Source organism: Notolabrus celidotus, chromosome 18 (genome assembly GCF_009762535.1).
Source record: "Notolabrus celidotus isolate fNotCel1 chromosome 18, fNotCel1.pri, whole genome shotgun sequence".
Taxonomy (NCBI): domain Eukaryota; kingdom Metazoa; phylum Chordata; class Actinopteri; order Labriformes; family Labridae; genus Notolabrus; species Notolabrus celidotus.
The window spans coordinates 6,164,987-6,179,791 of record NC_048289.1 but is presented as its reverse complement, the minus strand read 5'-3'; the positions used below and the strand labels follow the sequence as shown (position 1 = coordinate 6,179,791).

Here is a 14,805-nt window from a genome sequence, read left to right as displayed (position 1 = left end):
AGCAACTTTGTGGCTAGCTACTGTTCTCTATACTGGCATGTCGCTCTGTAGCTAGTGGTATGCAACCGATCTCGCTGTCACTCCCAATATTTACGTTCTCCGTCCCTCAACCGGATGCTGCCGTTGTGAATCACCGTCTCGTGAGAGTTGCGTTCAGGGCAGCCTCAGATTTAAGCGTGCTGTAATGAAGCACACCTGTTTGGTGTATCTCATACAGCAGAGCTTGTAAAACAGATTATGAGTTTTAAAACAATGCTAGCTGGATTAATTTAAATGGAATAAATGTAAGACATATTTTAGTTAAATTAAAGAAAAACAGCGTGCAGATCAACTCTTATCTCTTGTGCAACTATAATCAAGGCAAACACAAGGATCAGATAGGGACTCGGTATCCGCAAATATTCAATTTTTAAAAATGGGATCAGGGGCCAAAAACGCTGATCCAGAAATCCCTAGTGGAAAGTGAAATAATGAGTAAAGAAATAGAGGACAGACCATCAGGGCTGTAGGGTTCACTACTTCCCTACACCACACTGGGATCAATCATTAATATATGATCTTAAATGTATGATCAGGACTCTAAAGGGTTAGAATCTGATCCATGTCCCTTTGCTGCATGTCGCTCCCCAGCCTCTTGCCTGTTTCCTTCTCTATCCACGTCCTATAAAGGCAGAAAAAGTCACAAAAATAATGTACAAAATAATTGCCTTACAAGAAAAGTGTTAAAAATATACACGACAAATAAAAACACAAAGGCACAAACAGCAACCTCCTGATGAATCATTCCCAGAGCTCTTCATAACACTTAAACTACAGATCCTTTTAGCCCTGTGTTTTTCTGTGTGTGTGAGGTCCTGTTATGTAACTTTACACCTAATGTGTCAGCTCTGTATTACACTGCATAAACACACACACACTCACACACACAGTTAGGACCCTTCTGCTAAGGTCCAAACATCGGGCCAGACCAGCTGACCAGACGACCCCTCCACACATGCCTTTGTGTTTTTGTCCACCACATGCCTGGTCTCTCCCTGACCTCAGGTCCCCCCCTCCTCTCCCTCTGGCTATCAGAGTTCAGGCCATGTGCAGGTGCCGTCCTCCTCCATCTGATCCCAGCCTGGGGGCCTGAAGCTTAGCCCAGAGTTCACACGTCAGCTCGACAACAACACAGCAGCTTTAAGAGCACCTGACCTTCAACGGAGGCTTTAACTTATCCACAAGGTTTGTTTTTCCTCAGGATTTAACTTAAAGGAAGAGATTTTAAAATGTTGACGGTAAAGTGGAATAAATAAGGAAAGTAAAAATAAAAGTGAAATAATAAAGAATCAGGAGGCAATAGAGTCAATATATAAAAGTAAAAAGATGTATCATTTTGGAAGCTGGAAATCTAAAGAGCTACCGCAGGTCTTTCATCCCATCTGCAATCACACTGTTTAACAGCAGCACTACAATGTCCCCTAGGTCATCTGTTCTCATCTTCTCTTCACTACATGAGTTACTTTGTGACTTGGCACTATGTCTCTGTCTTCCCGCGTCATTGTTTATGATTCAAACCCACAAGCTGTTGTAACAATCTCACATCTAAATCACACTGTTTTTCATACTGTGTATTTTTTTAATAACCTGGTGCAATTCTATCTGTGAAATAATTGACCTTACTATCATCAGATAGAAGTTTACATAGTGTGTCTATATCTGTAATATTTACTATATTTTATTTTATTTTATTTTATTTTATTTTGTTTGATTTTATTCAATTTAATTTAATTTAATTTAATTTAATGTATTATTTTTTTCCTTTTTTCTATTTTATTTCATTTTATTTTTACCTTTATCATTATCATCATTATTATTATTATTATTATTATTATTATTATTATTATTATTATTATTATTATTATTATTATTATCATCACTGGCTAATGATCAACTGACAGTATATTATATGACTCTATGATTAGATCATCTTGTTTTAAACACAAACCAAAGCAGGTCACTGTTGACCGATCGATCAGCTTTATTGACAGGTTCATCCTGTAAACGGAGACAGTGGAGGTCAGCGGCACACGCCTCACACTGTCACAGCCAGCTGCAGCAGCTGCTGTCAGACGCTGCGGGCTGCGATGATGTGACGAATGACTAAACTGTTGACGACGTGGTGTGAGGGTCCTCGAGGATCAGCGGTGATGAAAGCAGCGTGTGTCTGTGTGTGTGGGAGGGAGGGTGACGGAGGGATATTTAGACAGAAGAAAATCACCCACTTCTTTCTTTTTGTGAAAACACTGGACACTTTCTAAAACACATTCAGCCAAATCTCTGTCCAGATATTATTCTCTGCTTTATATGTTATCAGACACACTTTTGGGCTGTGAAGGTTTGGATTTTTTACTAAGCTTGAGAAATCAGCACAAGTGTTTTAGAGGAACCCTAAACATTCAAGTAATTTAGAGCCAGACCTGTGAGCAAATACTCCCAGCAGATATGAGTCTGTCAGATAGAACGATACCCAATGTATCACGTAGGGCTGGGCATCGTAGGGCATATCATCCTGATATAATTATTCTCAATATAAATATAACAAATGTTCAATGAAATGTTATATATTTGGAGCGCTGGTGGCCTAGCGGTCTAAGCACCCCACATACGGAGGCTGCGGTCCTCGTCGCGGGGGTCGCCGGTTCGATTCCCGGCCGGTTGACCGTTTCCTGCGTGTCTTCCCCTTCTCTCTACTCCCCACATTTCCTGTCAATCTTCAGCTGTCCTATCCAATAAAGGCAAAAAAGGCAAAAAATATAACTTAAAAAAAAAAAAAGAACTGTTATATATTTGAACCTGTAATAACACCCCCCAACCACTGGAAAATGAGGAGGCACTAATGTGCCTTAAACACTAGTTGCCACCGAACATTAGACAGAAGAAGAAGACGCCATTGAACAGCCAATCGTGTTGCAGGGTGCGAGGTAGGCAGGGCTTACACTGAAGACACTGAAGAAAACTCAAAATCTACCAGCTCAAAGCAGAGTCGTTAGTCTGACACTGTGTCGACTCTGCGTTAACTATCAACTTAATACACTTTATCACATATACTTTCAAATTTAAATGAAATATTGATTTGATATTTATCGTGATAATTATCGATATCTACTGATATGAAATATTTTATTGTGATAAAATCTTTTTTAATATCGCCCAGCTCTAGAATCCAGTACATGCACCTTAGCCACCAGGCTAAAGCAGCAACCCAACATGTTCAATATTCTTTCAAAAATCTGAAACTCAAGGATGAGGTTGTAATATTACAAGAACAAAGTCGTACACCATTACAAGACCATAGTTGTAATATTTTGGGGGGGGGGGGGGCAGCTGTGTAGTTTAGCAAAAAAAGTAATTATTCCATCTCTATTTTGTTTTCCTAATTTAAGGGGAATAATGGAAGAGCCTGCACTAATTTGTGGAAGCTGAAGCATCCTGTGAAGTTATAATTGAATAAAAGGTTTCACTAATCAGTGAATATTGAATATCTTGGCACATCAGTAAAACATTGGCATAAATAGGACTCTAAATAAGATTGTGCAAGAGTCTATTCTGAAAAAGAGCAGATTAATGGCAGCCTCGTTACCATGTTTCTTAAACTCAGGGTTTTTTCTAAAATAAAATGTTTCTGGATTTCATCAGACTTTATTATTTCAGCAAAGTTTTAAAACTAACTCACTTCTTTAGGAAGTGAAGTGTTTCATGACAGTTTTCATTTCTTTTCCTTTTATTCTTTCATGTACTGAATCTGTATCACTGAATGGTGCGGCTTGGTTTTTGTATTTGACTTCTGAGCTGCTCTTCTGAAACAGTTGCGCTGCCTTGCTCAAGGGCACCTTCATGGTAGTTTACAAACATCAGAGAACAACTTGTTCTCTTTCCCCGGCTGCATTTTCACAGCTAGTCTGGCAGCCATTGGTCGTCTGCAAAACAGAGGAACAAAAAAACAGACAATATCACTTTTAATATTGTCTGCCAGGCAGCGCTTTCTGTCTGTGTAATGTTCAAAGTGTGTAACAGGCTTTTTCCTGACAGCCTCAGCTTTGTTCCCGGAGCTCGTCACCGAGCAGCCAGCCTCGCTGATGAAAGCCCCGAGCAGATAACGCCACAAAGAGACGCTTCAACTTCACAGCCTGCGTGGCCTCAACTTTCCCCGGGCTGGGATGAGGGAGGACCCTGTCATTTGCAACAATGCTGCTGGAAAGCCTTGTTGTCGCCTGACTTTGAATCTATGCAGATAAGAAACTAAGAGAAAAAGCAGCCACACAGTGAGATGCACGAGCTGCATGGGTCTACATTTAGGAGATTAACTGGAGTTGTGCTGCAGTATGAGCCCACTTTGGATCAAATTGTCCCCGTCCTGACTACTGGAGGGGGCTTTGTTTGTGGTCCACAGCAGAACCTGATTCTGTGGTTATCTCAAGAAGCTAACGACGGTGCCCACGGCAGCAGCTCTGGCTCTGAGATCTAAGCTCCATTACACAATGGAAACAATTACACTCTCAAAATAAACACACACAAAATCACTTAGTGAGAAAACACAGCCTCCATTAGCTCCAGACCAATCTCAGGACCAATCAGCTTTGTTCTGGTGATGATATAAGCCTCTGGGGACGGTGTAGCTAGGGGTAATGCTAAATGATTACAGATTAATCAGGAGTGGCCGTGTGTTTAGTGTGTTCAAATCAAAACATGATGAAATTCCTCAAAAATCCAGAACGGTAAACACAAGCAGTTCTTGGTTCCTTACATCCCTTGAGGAGTTTCTGTTCATCTGTGTCAGGTGAGGCTCAGTTTCACTATTACTGTTAAGTTCCACAGAGGCTTCACAAAGGCTTACTTCAGCAGTCCAAACCCAAAAGAGAAACTGGTTTTCTTGTAATTATCTTGTAATTAACAGGTCAAATAAATAACATCATGATGCAGATTTGTAACAGCAGAGAAGTCAGGTTTGTCAGGTCTGAACTCCTGTGATTAAGAAAATAACTTTCAAATGTTTCTGTGTTGTACGGAGATTTATCCTTGATTTCTTTCAAGAAACTCAGGAAATATCAAAATTGATTGGCTTTCATGAAATGAAGCAGATTTGGGGCTTAAGCTGCGGCCGATTATATTATATATATTTCTTATTTTTCTGGTATTTATCTGATTTTATTGTAATGATTTTATTGTATTTTATTCAATTTTTGTGTTACTTCTCAGATTTTATTTTATGGATTTTGTTGTAATTATTTCATTCTATTTTATTTTATTTGTGTGTTACTTCTCTGATGTTATTTTATTTATTTTGTTGCAATTATTCTATTTTATTTTCTGATATTTATCTAATTGTATTTTATTGATTTAATTGTAATAATTTTATTCTATTTTATTGATTTTTTCTGAGACTTCCCTTATTCTTTTTATTGATTTTATTATACTGATTGTATTCTATATCATTTTATTTTTCTGCTAATTCTCTGATTTGATTTGATTTATTTTATTCTATTTTATTTTATTTTCTGTTCTTCTCTGATGTTATTTGATTTATTTTATTGTAATTATTTTATTTTATTTTTCTGATTTGATTGATTTGAATTTGATTTGACTCTTACATATTACTGTTGTTTCCCGTCTCTCTGTTGTTTTGTGAAGCACTTTGGGCTGCATGCTTGAATGTATAAAATGCACTAAATAAATAAAAATGAGTTGAGTTGAGTTAAGCTAAAATATCACTTACGCTGATATTCACAGAATTAACAACACAGACATTAAGTTTCATTTACATGTTTGAAATACCAACAACGGTCTGAACAAGACTGGCTAACAGTCAGGCACATGGTGTGATACAAAACAAGGCAAGGCAAGTGTTAGCAAACACACATTCAGCCCTTCCTGTGTATATATGCTATGAGCATAGGGAGCAGGCTCTCCACATGCTCGTCAGAGAAACAAACACACACGTGTAGCAAGAGAGAGAGAGAGAGAGAGAGAGAGAGAGAGAGAGAGAGAGAGAGAGAGAGAGATAATCACTCGTATGTTGTTTGAGATATGACATCTCCTGTTTAACATTGACCCTGTAATGTCACTGTGTCAAACTCTTTTAGCTGCTTCTGTTTGCACTGATGTAACTCAGTGGTGTGTGTGTGTGTGTGTGTGTGTGTGTGTGTGTGTGTGTGTGTGTGTGTGTGTGTGTGTGTGTGTGTGTGTGTGTGTGTGTGTGTGTGGTGTGTAACTTAAGGGAAGCCCTGTGAGCTCGTGACAACCACTTCAATAAGGTGAAGGATGAATACCATTGTAAGTAACATAATACAGGCCCTGTTACTAACTATAGATATAGTAATTCCCCCTGTATAACACACACATACACACATACACACATACAGACACACACAGTTTGAGTTGCCCCAGAGTTGTTTTGTATTTCAGATACTCACTAGTTTTGTTGCACTTGACTTTGGAGAGAAGTTTGTGAGCCAGAAGAAGATCTCCACTCTTCACAGCCACCAGCAGGTCCTGCTCCTTCCCCATGATTACAGATCCCACCACAGACACACAAACGTCTCACAGGCCAATGCCAAGGGTTTTTTTTCTCTCTCTCTCTCTCTCTCTCTCTCTTTTTCGGTGCTTTTTCAGACGAACAGTTTCAGCAAATATTTGTCAGAGAGTTAACAGGCAGCTGCTGAATCCCAGCCATGTGATGATGTAGCAGTAACTACAGTGAAGGAACCTCAGGGGAACCGGTCCTGGAGGTGTTTTTCCTCTCGTTGTTGGAGGTTGGGTCCATATTTCCTGGAGTTACAGTCCGTTTTTGTAGAAGTTTCGGTGTCTGCAGGGCTGAGTGTGTGTGTGTGTGTATCATTTAACCTGCCATCACACTGCAGAGGGAATCCTGGAAAAACAGAGACAGAGAAAAGTCATTCCAAGACAAAGATCATTTCAAGGCTTCAAAAACAGACAGACATCAGCTCTCTGCGTGATAAGAAAATAAGAGCAGTGCAGATCGGACTCTTGTGCAGCGTTCACATGTCGCCACCATAGACTGTATAATAAAAGGACGTAGTATCCGTGATGTCACCCATCTGTTTCCGAGCGCTGTTTTGAAGCAGATCCTCGGCGGGTGCCATATTGGAAATGTTAAACACAACCTCATTTCTGTTGAGCTAGTGTGAGGTAAAGAGGCGGCCTTTAGCCTTTTTCGCTAATAGCTATCAAGTCAGTCATGTCCTTATTTGGGCAAAATGTATAAGTTGCTTCAAGAATAACTAGTTATAAGAAAAATTCCCCCCCCCCCGGTACTCAGACCTAAACTCTTCTTTGAATGGGTGTGTATGTGGTTTCCGGTGTTTCTGCAGCCAGCCTCAAGTGGACGCTCGATGAACTGCAGTTTATAACACTTCCATATGGGCTTCATATTTTGAGACCGGAGGTTGCTGCTTGGTCCCAACAAGCTAAGCTAGCGCAGATGCTGAGAGGAGAAACAGTGCCAGGACACAAAACACAGAATCATCATTGTTCAATTAACTGCCAGACGTGGATCATCGTCACTAGCATGACGGTTAGTGGTTTGGCTTGAGAAAGATGGATGCAGACTGTGATGGAAAGCGGTTTCTGTTTAAGAGAGATCAACAACTAACTTGTTTCGTCTGCTAATTTAACCCGTGCACATTACATCACCTCATCACTCTGCATCCTGATAAAAGTTGTCTTGAACAAAGAAAAGTGATGTTCAAATGAAGAACTTTACTTGATTAATTTGCTTCAATAACAAATGAACAACGTCTTTACTGCAGTAGGTGATGGTGCTCATGGGAAATTCAGTCTTCACGATTGATTTTGTCCAAAAGTCAGCCAATTTAACCCATCATGAAAACTCCTCACAGTGCCTTTAATAATATCAAATACATTTTGAGTTTAGTTTACAATAGCAGCCTTCTGGGTACCACTTCAGAGTCACTTTGGGAAACAAATGTAGCTCTAGCAAAAGTTCAGACAGGAAGACTATAAAAGCAATCACAGCAGTTGTTTAACTCTCCTCCCCCTTATTCAATAGCTCACCAGCTTCCAGCAAGGGAGAGGAACTGTCATTAGTTAATCAGCAGCGGCTGTCATCCAATAGCTCAGTGGCACGCCCTTATCATCAGCCTATCAACTTTCTGCTGTCTTTTTAAAAGTGTCTCTCTCTCTCCAGCTAGTTCCTTCTTGCATTGATGGTGCGCACCCCTCCACCTCCCCATCTCCACCTGGTCTCTGCAAGTCTTCAATTCCTAGAATTCATCAACCACCACCACCAGAGTCTGGACTCTAGGGGGATTTCTTCAGCTGCCAAATTCACACATCCTACGCTCACAAAATTATCCCCATAGAGTCCTTACGCCAAAGATTTCTGTCAAGTTTTATTATTCATTAAATTGTAATAAATAACCTTTAATCTTCAAACTGTGTGTCTCCTGATTGAAATGGTGCTTATCCACAAGGGAATGTTTACTTTTAATTTTTGCGCCGGCAGAGCCTGTTTCCTTTACAAATTCAATGTGATCCAGTGTTTTCAGCACCCTCAGAGTTTACAACTTTTGGAACACCACAGCGCTCATCAGTGTCACTTCTTGATCACCGACCAATCGGAATCTAGTAGGGGCGGGACTACTGATATCAACTTTGTCAGCACAATGTCGGAAGTCCATAGGAAGGAGAAAAGTTATCACACTCATTATTTCGAGGTACAATTTCCAAGTTTAGCTGCTAATGCTCTGACACAATGTCTATAGTCAATAGTTTTTACAGTTCCATTTATTTATTTATTTTTAATTTGTGCCATAGAACATTATCATTACAATTACAGAATATTAAAGACATAAGTACATAGCATACGACATTCTTCTGAGCTCTTTGAATACAGTTTAAAACTTAAACCTACATTTTAGACTTGATTTTCTCTTTTTTTGGCAAAACAAAAACTATAAACACCCAGAGAGAAAGTACCAAAAATAAAGTAAATAAAGCAGTATCAGCACTAGGCCTAATAAACGTTTCAATAATACCAATACAGTATTACGACACAAAGAATTAAAGTGAGTTACAAGAATAAAAGTAAAATAGATTCAAAATAAAATTAAAATAAAACACATGGATGTTCCTACAATGCACCTAATCAACAAAGTCAGGTCTCAGAGGTTTGACATATTTCACCTATTTTGCCCAGTATGATCTGAACACTTCAAGCCTTAAATTTAAAGATTCTGTAAATCTCTATTGTCACATCTATCCAGTTATTTACTGTAGGAGTCATCGAATGAAAGCACGTATGCAGCTCAATTATAAACTACAGCTTTGCTATTTTACTAGTGAATTGTTCACTTTTAAATTGGTCTGATAACTTCCACATCAGTCAAGCTCTACCCTAATGTTTGTTTTTTTAATGATGTATTTTTAATTGATTATTTCTCATTATAAAATCTCATCGGTGCAGCACTCCTCGTGCCAAGCATCATCAGTGCCAAGGTAAATAGTTGGGCCTTGTTGGAAATCAGAAGAACAGTTTTTGACAGAAGACAGACAGCTGTGAAGATAAAACCTGTGATACTATCTCGACCCTCCTGCTGTTTGTTTTCTCAGTTCCAGGAAACTCGGTCCCTCAGGAGTGTGTGCAACTAATCTGTTAGTCTTCCCTCACAGGAACACGCTCTCCATCCATTGATAACATTTTCCAAACTTTAAGGAAGCATCTCTTCAGTCAGAGCTCCGGCTGGCTCTCTGCCAGTTTAAGTCTTTGGAGGTGGGGGGAATTTATTCTTCTCTCTAAGAGGGAAAGTGAGGCAGCGCTGACCGCTTCCACAAAACCAATTTGCCTGAAAATTCAATCTAGTGGGACAGCGAAGTGACGAAACGACTCGACAGGGACAGAAATGAAAGCAGTCCTCCTCTCTGTACGACAGCGTCTCAAACAAACAGGCTGTTTCAGTGAAATTACAACACGAGCCCAACTCTGTGTACTAGACAAAACCCCAATTAAGACTCCTAACGAAGCTCTGAGAGGCAATGAAGGAGGAGATAGAGCGAGGTGCTGTCTACTCTGTCCCTGTGGCATAGGCTGCTATAAAATAGAGAGAGAAATTAAAGGGGAATACTGACATTTCTCAACCGATGATCAATTAGATTGTTTTATTATTATTATCATTAGAAATAGATTTTACATCTGTTTCCCTTAAACCATTGAAAACACCAAAGTCACACAAAGCACAGACAGATGGAGGCAGCAGCAGACCGGTAACGTCCCTGTGAAGCAATGTTAAATTACTGTTTTGTCTGCTTTGCAAAGAATGAAGTCACGTCTGCTTCTGATGAAACAAAAATCATCTTACTCTTTCAGAAAAAAGGTCTCTCTCTGTAGAGATCCTTTCTTTAACACAATAAAGTTTGTCATCTGTCATCATCTTCTCTTCACTACATGAGTTACTTTGTGACATGGCACTATGTCTCTGTCTTCCCGGGTCATTGTTTATGATTCACAACCACAAACTATTGTAATCATCTCACATCTGAATCGCACTGTGTTTTTCATACTGTGTATGTTTTTAATAACCTGGTGCAATTCTATCTGTGCAACAACTTACCTTACTATCTATTCATAAGATAGAACATAGTGTGTGTATATCTGTAAAATGTGCTTTATTTTATAATATTCTATTTTACATATATTATCTATTTGTTTTATTTGATTCTATTTGATTCTGTTTTATTTGATTCTATTCTATTTGAGTCTATTTTATTCTGTGTTAGTTGATTTTATTCTATTCTATTTTATTTAATTCAATTTTATTTTATCTTATTTAATTTTTACCTTTATCACTATCAATTATTATTATTATTATTATTATTATTATTATTATTATTATATTTTTAACTATGTTAGTACAATTGCTGCATTCTCCTTTTCCATGTTGTAAACTGCTGGAACAAAATAATTTTCCCTAATGGGGATCAATATCGGTCAGTCAGTCTGTCTGTCTATGTATCTGTCTGTCTGTCTATGTATCTATCTGTCTGTCTATGTATCTGTCTGTCTGTCTATGTATCTGTCTGTCTGTCTATGTATCTGTCTGTCCATCTATCTATCTATCTATCTATCTATCTATCTATCTATCTATCTATCTATCTATCTATCTATCTATCTATCTATCTATCTATCTATCTATCAGTGGTGGAAACATAAACTTTGTTCATGCACTTTGCCTGCAGGGATCATCTTATTACAGCCTGCTTCTTTTTCTGCAGGATGAAGCAATCTGCTGTAACAAACAACAACATACTTTATGTACTTATTATTCATCCAGACCTTCAATATATTAAAAGATGTCCTTGCTTTCAAAGTACTCCGGACCTCCCAGCTGTGTAGAGACTTAAATGGTCAGCTGAGACTGTTTCACAGATCGCTGATGTATTATTCTTCGTCACATCTCAACAGAAGTATAAACTCATTTATGGTTATTGTACGGATAGTTCGGTGACTCCTCTGGACGACCAGGTGATCATGCAGCAGTGTAGCAAAGCAGCAGCAGATGCCAAAGCACTAACACATGATCTAAAACTAGCCAGGCACCTTGCCAGGCTGTAAACAACTGCACAGCCCCACCACGCTGATGTGAGCCAGGATGTAAACAACGAATCCAAAATGGGATGTTCGGCTAAATGCCAATGAACAGAGAGGACGACTGTGGCTGACTGTATGCTCCTCTGGGGCTCAGGTGTCACACATGAAGGAAAGTCCAATATAAGTCCTTTGCTCTCTTTATATTCACATTAAGTGAACTATCATATGGAAGAAACAGGTTAAAGCACTGTAATAAACTGTCTTTGTTGGGACTGTGTGTGAATGTTTTGGAGCAGAGATCTCCTTGTGACTTTTACAATCCTGATCCCAAGCACCCGTGTTGTAAGATACTCATACCACGGGCCCTTGTGCATCCCCACACCGTTACAGATGCTGGCTTTTGAACTGTACGCAGATCAAAGCCGGGTGCATGGTCCCTCTCCTCTTTAGAGCAGAGGGTGCAGTGTCCATGATTTCCAAACAGAACGTCAAGTTCTTATTCGTCAGACCACAGGAAAGTTCTCCACTTCACCTCAGTCCATCTGAGTTCATATACAGTTTTAACCAGAATTTTTGGATGCAGCAAAAAATGTGTTCACAGACCAAGGATTTTGGAATTGATTTTGAGCCCATGCAGTGATTTCAACTACAGAGTCATGTCTGTTTTTAATACAGAGCTGAATCACATCCATCCAGTCTTGTTTTTGGTCCTTGTCCTTTTTGTACAGACATGTCACTAGAGTCTCTGAATCTCTTAATAATACTAGCTACTGTAGATCAGGGGTTCCCAAATTGTGGGTCGGGTATATTTTTTAAAGTCATCTAAAAGATAGTGCATTTTATTTATTACAGTAATTAATATCAACAAAAATAGTAGCTAAACTTGAAATAAAACCTAAAATTGGAACATGTAATGAGTTTTCTGCCTTTCTTTTTGTCAGATGAATCCTAAGTTTAGGGTTAGTGGACAGTTAATTATCTAAAGCATCAGTAGCAGTAGGTTAATTCATACAGGCACAGGAAACGCAGACACATGCTTATATAGGTAGGCTAATTTTCTGCAGACCAGCTAAATGAAGCCACATTAAATCACTTTGAGGAACAGTGGGGGTCGCAAGTCTTTGGCACCTTTATTTTGGGGGTTGCTGGCTGATAAGTTTGGGAACCCCTGGTGTAGATGATGAAATCCACTAACTCTTTGTCATGTTACTCTGAGGAACATGATTCTGAAACTATTTGCTCACGCAGTCTCTCACAGAGAGGTGATCCTCTTCCCATCCTTCCCTCTGAGACACTCAGCCTCTCTTGAGAGCCCTTTTTATACCTACTTATGTTACTAAACTATTGCACATTAATGTTCCTCCATCATCACACAACTTTTCAGTGTTTTGTTATCCCTGTCCAAACTTTTTTGAAATGTGTTGCTGTCAACATTATTTATCATAAGACAATAAAACAAATACAGTTTTCTTTTTGTTGCCTTTTCAATTGAATTATTTGCAATCCATCAAAATATGTCCAACATGCACACAGCGTCCAAACTTTTAAACAATGTTCCACCAAACCTCATTCTCAATTATGCACATTTAAACCCCACTGTGTCTGACAGCACATTTAAACAATGAAAATAAAAAGTTTTAAGATATTTTAAAATCCTTTCAGTTGCTTTTTCAGTCGGCGTACTTATTATGCATTAATTTGTAATAACAACTCAACTTTTGAACCTGCTCACCTTTCATTTTGACACTACAACACACTCCAGAGAGGGTCCCGTGAAGGATGAAACAGGGTCTAGACTTGGTTGGGGTTTGTCTGATAAGCAGATAAATTCAGCCGCTATCTTGGGTTGAAGAGGGACCGTGTGAAGCCTGACAGAGAGGCTATGTTTTCGGACACATTAACTGTGTTCCCCCGCTCCAGAACAAAGCATTAATCCTGTGTAATTTAACCTCTCCTGGTTAAGCTAACTTCATTCTCAACTGTCCAGGTGTTCGTCTCCAGGTCGCTTTAACTCCAACAAACTGTCTCTACATCTCAAACATCGACCCTTCTCAAAGTTATGAGTTGAAACCTTTAAAGTTCAGTTTGTCTGATGAACACGTTCTTTAAAAGCAAAGAGCACTCACCTGTTGTGGACGGTGGACCGCAGGTGGAGGTGGTGGTGGTGGTGGTGACGGACACATTCACAGTAACTGCCTGAGGAGCGCCGGGCGGCACGAGACGGAGCAGAGGAGCCTGCGTCAAGCTTGTACTATGTACGTACAACTTCCGGGAGGTATTTTCAAAGTAAAGCTCTTCATGAGTGAGGTGTTGAATTATTGAAACTTAGGTCGTCAAATTGGCTGTTTTTATGTTTCTTTCGAATATGCTTTTGAAATGGATGAAAGCAAGTTTTGTTAAAAGAGGAAATTCTCTAGTAACTGCTGAGCAGCAAACACTTTTCAGCGCTACTAGCATCGTTCAATTTTATTTTGAAGGTCTAATTACATAACTTTGTCTAATATTATAACTTCTATTATCCTCCTTAACTCCGCCTAATTTATCAGTGAGCAGTGGCTGTTCAAGCTATTCCTGGATAACCGGGATCCCAGACCACAACACAGGTACAAACCACAGAAAGCTCAGCAAACAGGGTGTGGATGCTGCTTAAAACAGAGCATTAAACTATTACAGTCAGACCTTACAAACCACAGTGAAGATGACGCACCTGCACGGCCAATGAGAAGCTCTTTTATATGTCTTGAGTGCAGGTGGCTGTGGACACCTGTACAGAACAAGGAAACACATTTGGAAGCATGAACAGATATTTTAAGAAATTAATGGGTTGATATGAGGGGAAATAATTCATGCCATAAATAAGTGGATTCCAACCAATCCAAATCCAACCAACTTACTTTTATGATAACTTATTTCTGAATGGCTCTTTAATAAACGTATCAAGTGGATTTGTTTGTTTTTAACTGGTCCCTTTTGACCTTCATATATTAAACCAGATGTCCCCTAAATGGGGGTCAGGACCCCTTGGGGGTTCGCGAGACACAGATTTGCCTTCCAAAACATTATCAAAATTTAGAATGATCTAAAGTTGCATGTTTTATCCATTGTTTTAAACATTTAAACATCAAAAAATTGCTAAATTTGAGACGAAACCATGCAAATAAAAATATTTTCTTCTTCACTTTGTTGCCATATGACCTCTG

The 14,805-nt window shown here is 39.1% G+C and overlaps 1 protein-coding gene across 1 annotated transcript in view; it reads right to left on the bottom strand.

Annotated features, from left to right (window-relative positions):
- The window catches only part of LOC117830479 (caskin-2-like), an 82,769-nt gene extending 68,926 nt beyond the window's left edge, over positions 1 to 13,843 (bottom strand). Inside the window, exons 1-2 of the mRNA XM_034708618.1 lie at positions 13,732 to 13,843; positions 6,453 to 6,907 (exon numbers count right to left, since the gene is read on the bottom strand). Of these exons, the coding sequence (XP_034564509.1) occupies positions 6,453 to 6,546 (94 nt within the window). The 5' untranslated portion in view covers positions 6,547 to 6,907; positions 13,732 to 13,843. The remainder of the gene's footprint in view (positions 1 to 6,452; positions 6,908 to 13,731) is intronic.
- Between the last annotated feature and the right edge of the window lie 962 nt (positions 13,844 to 14,805).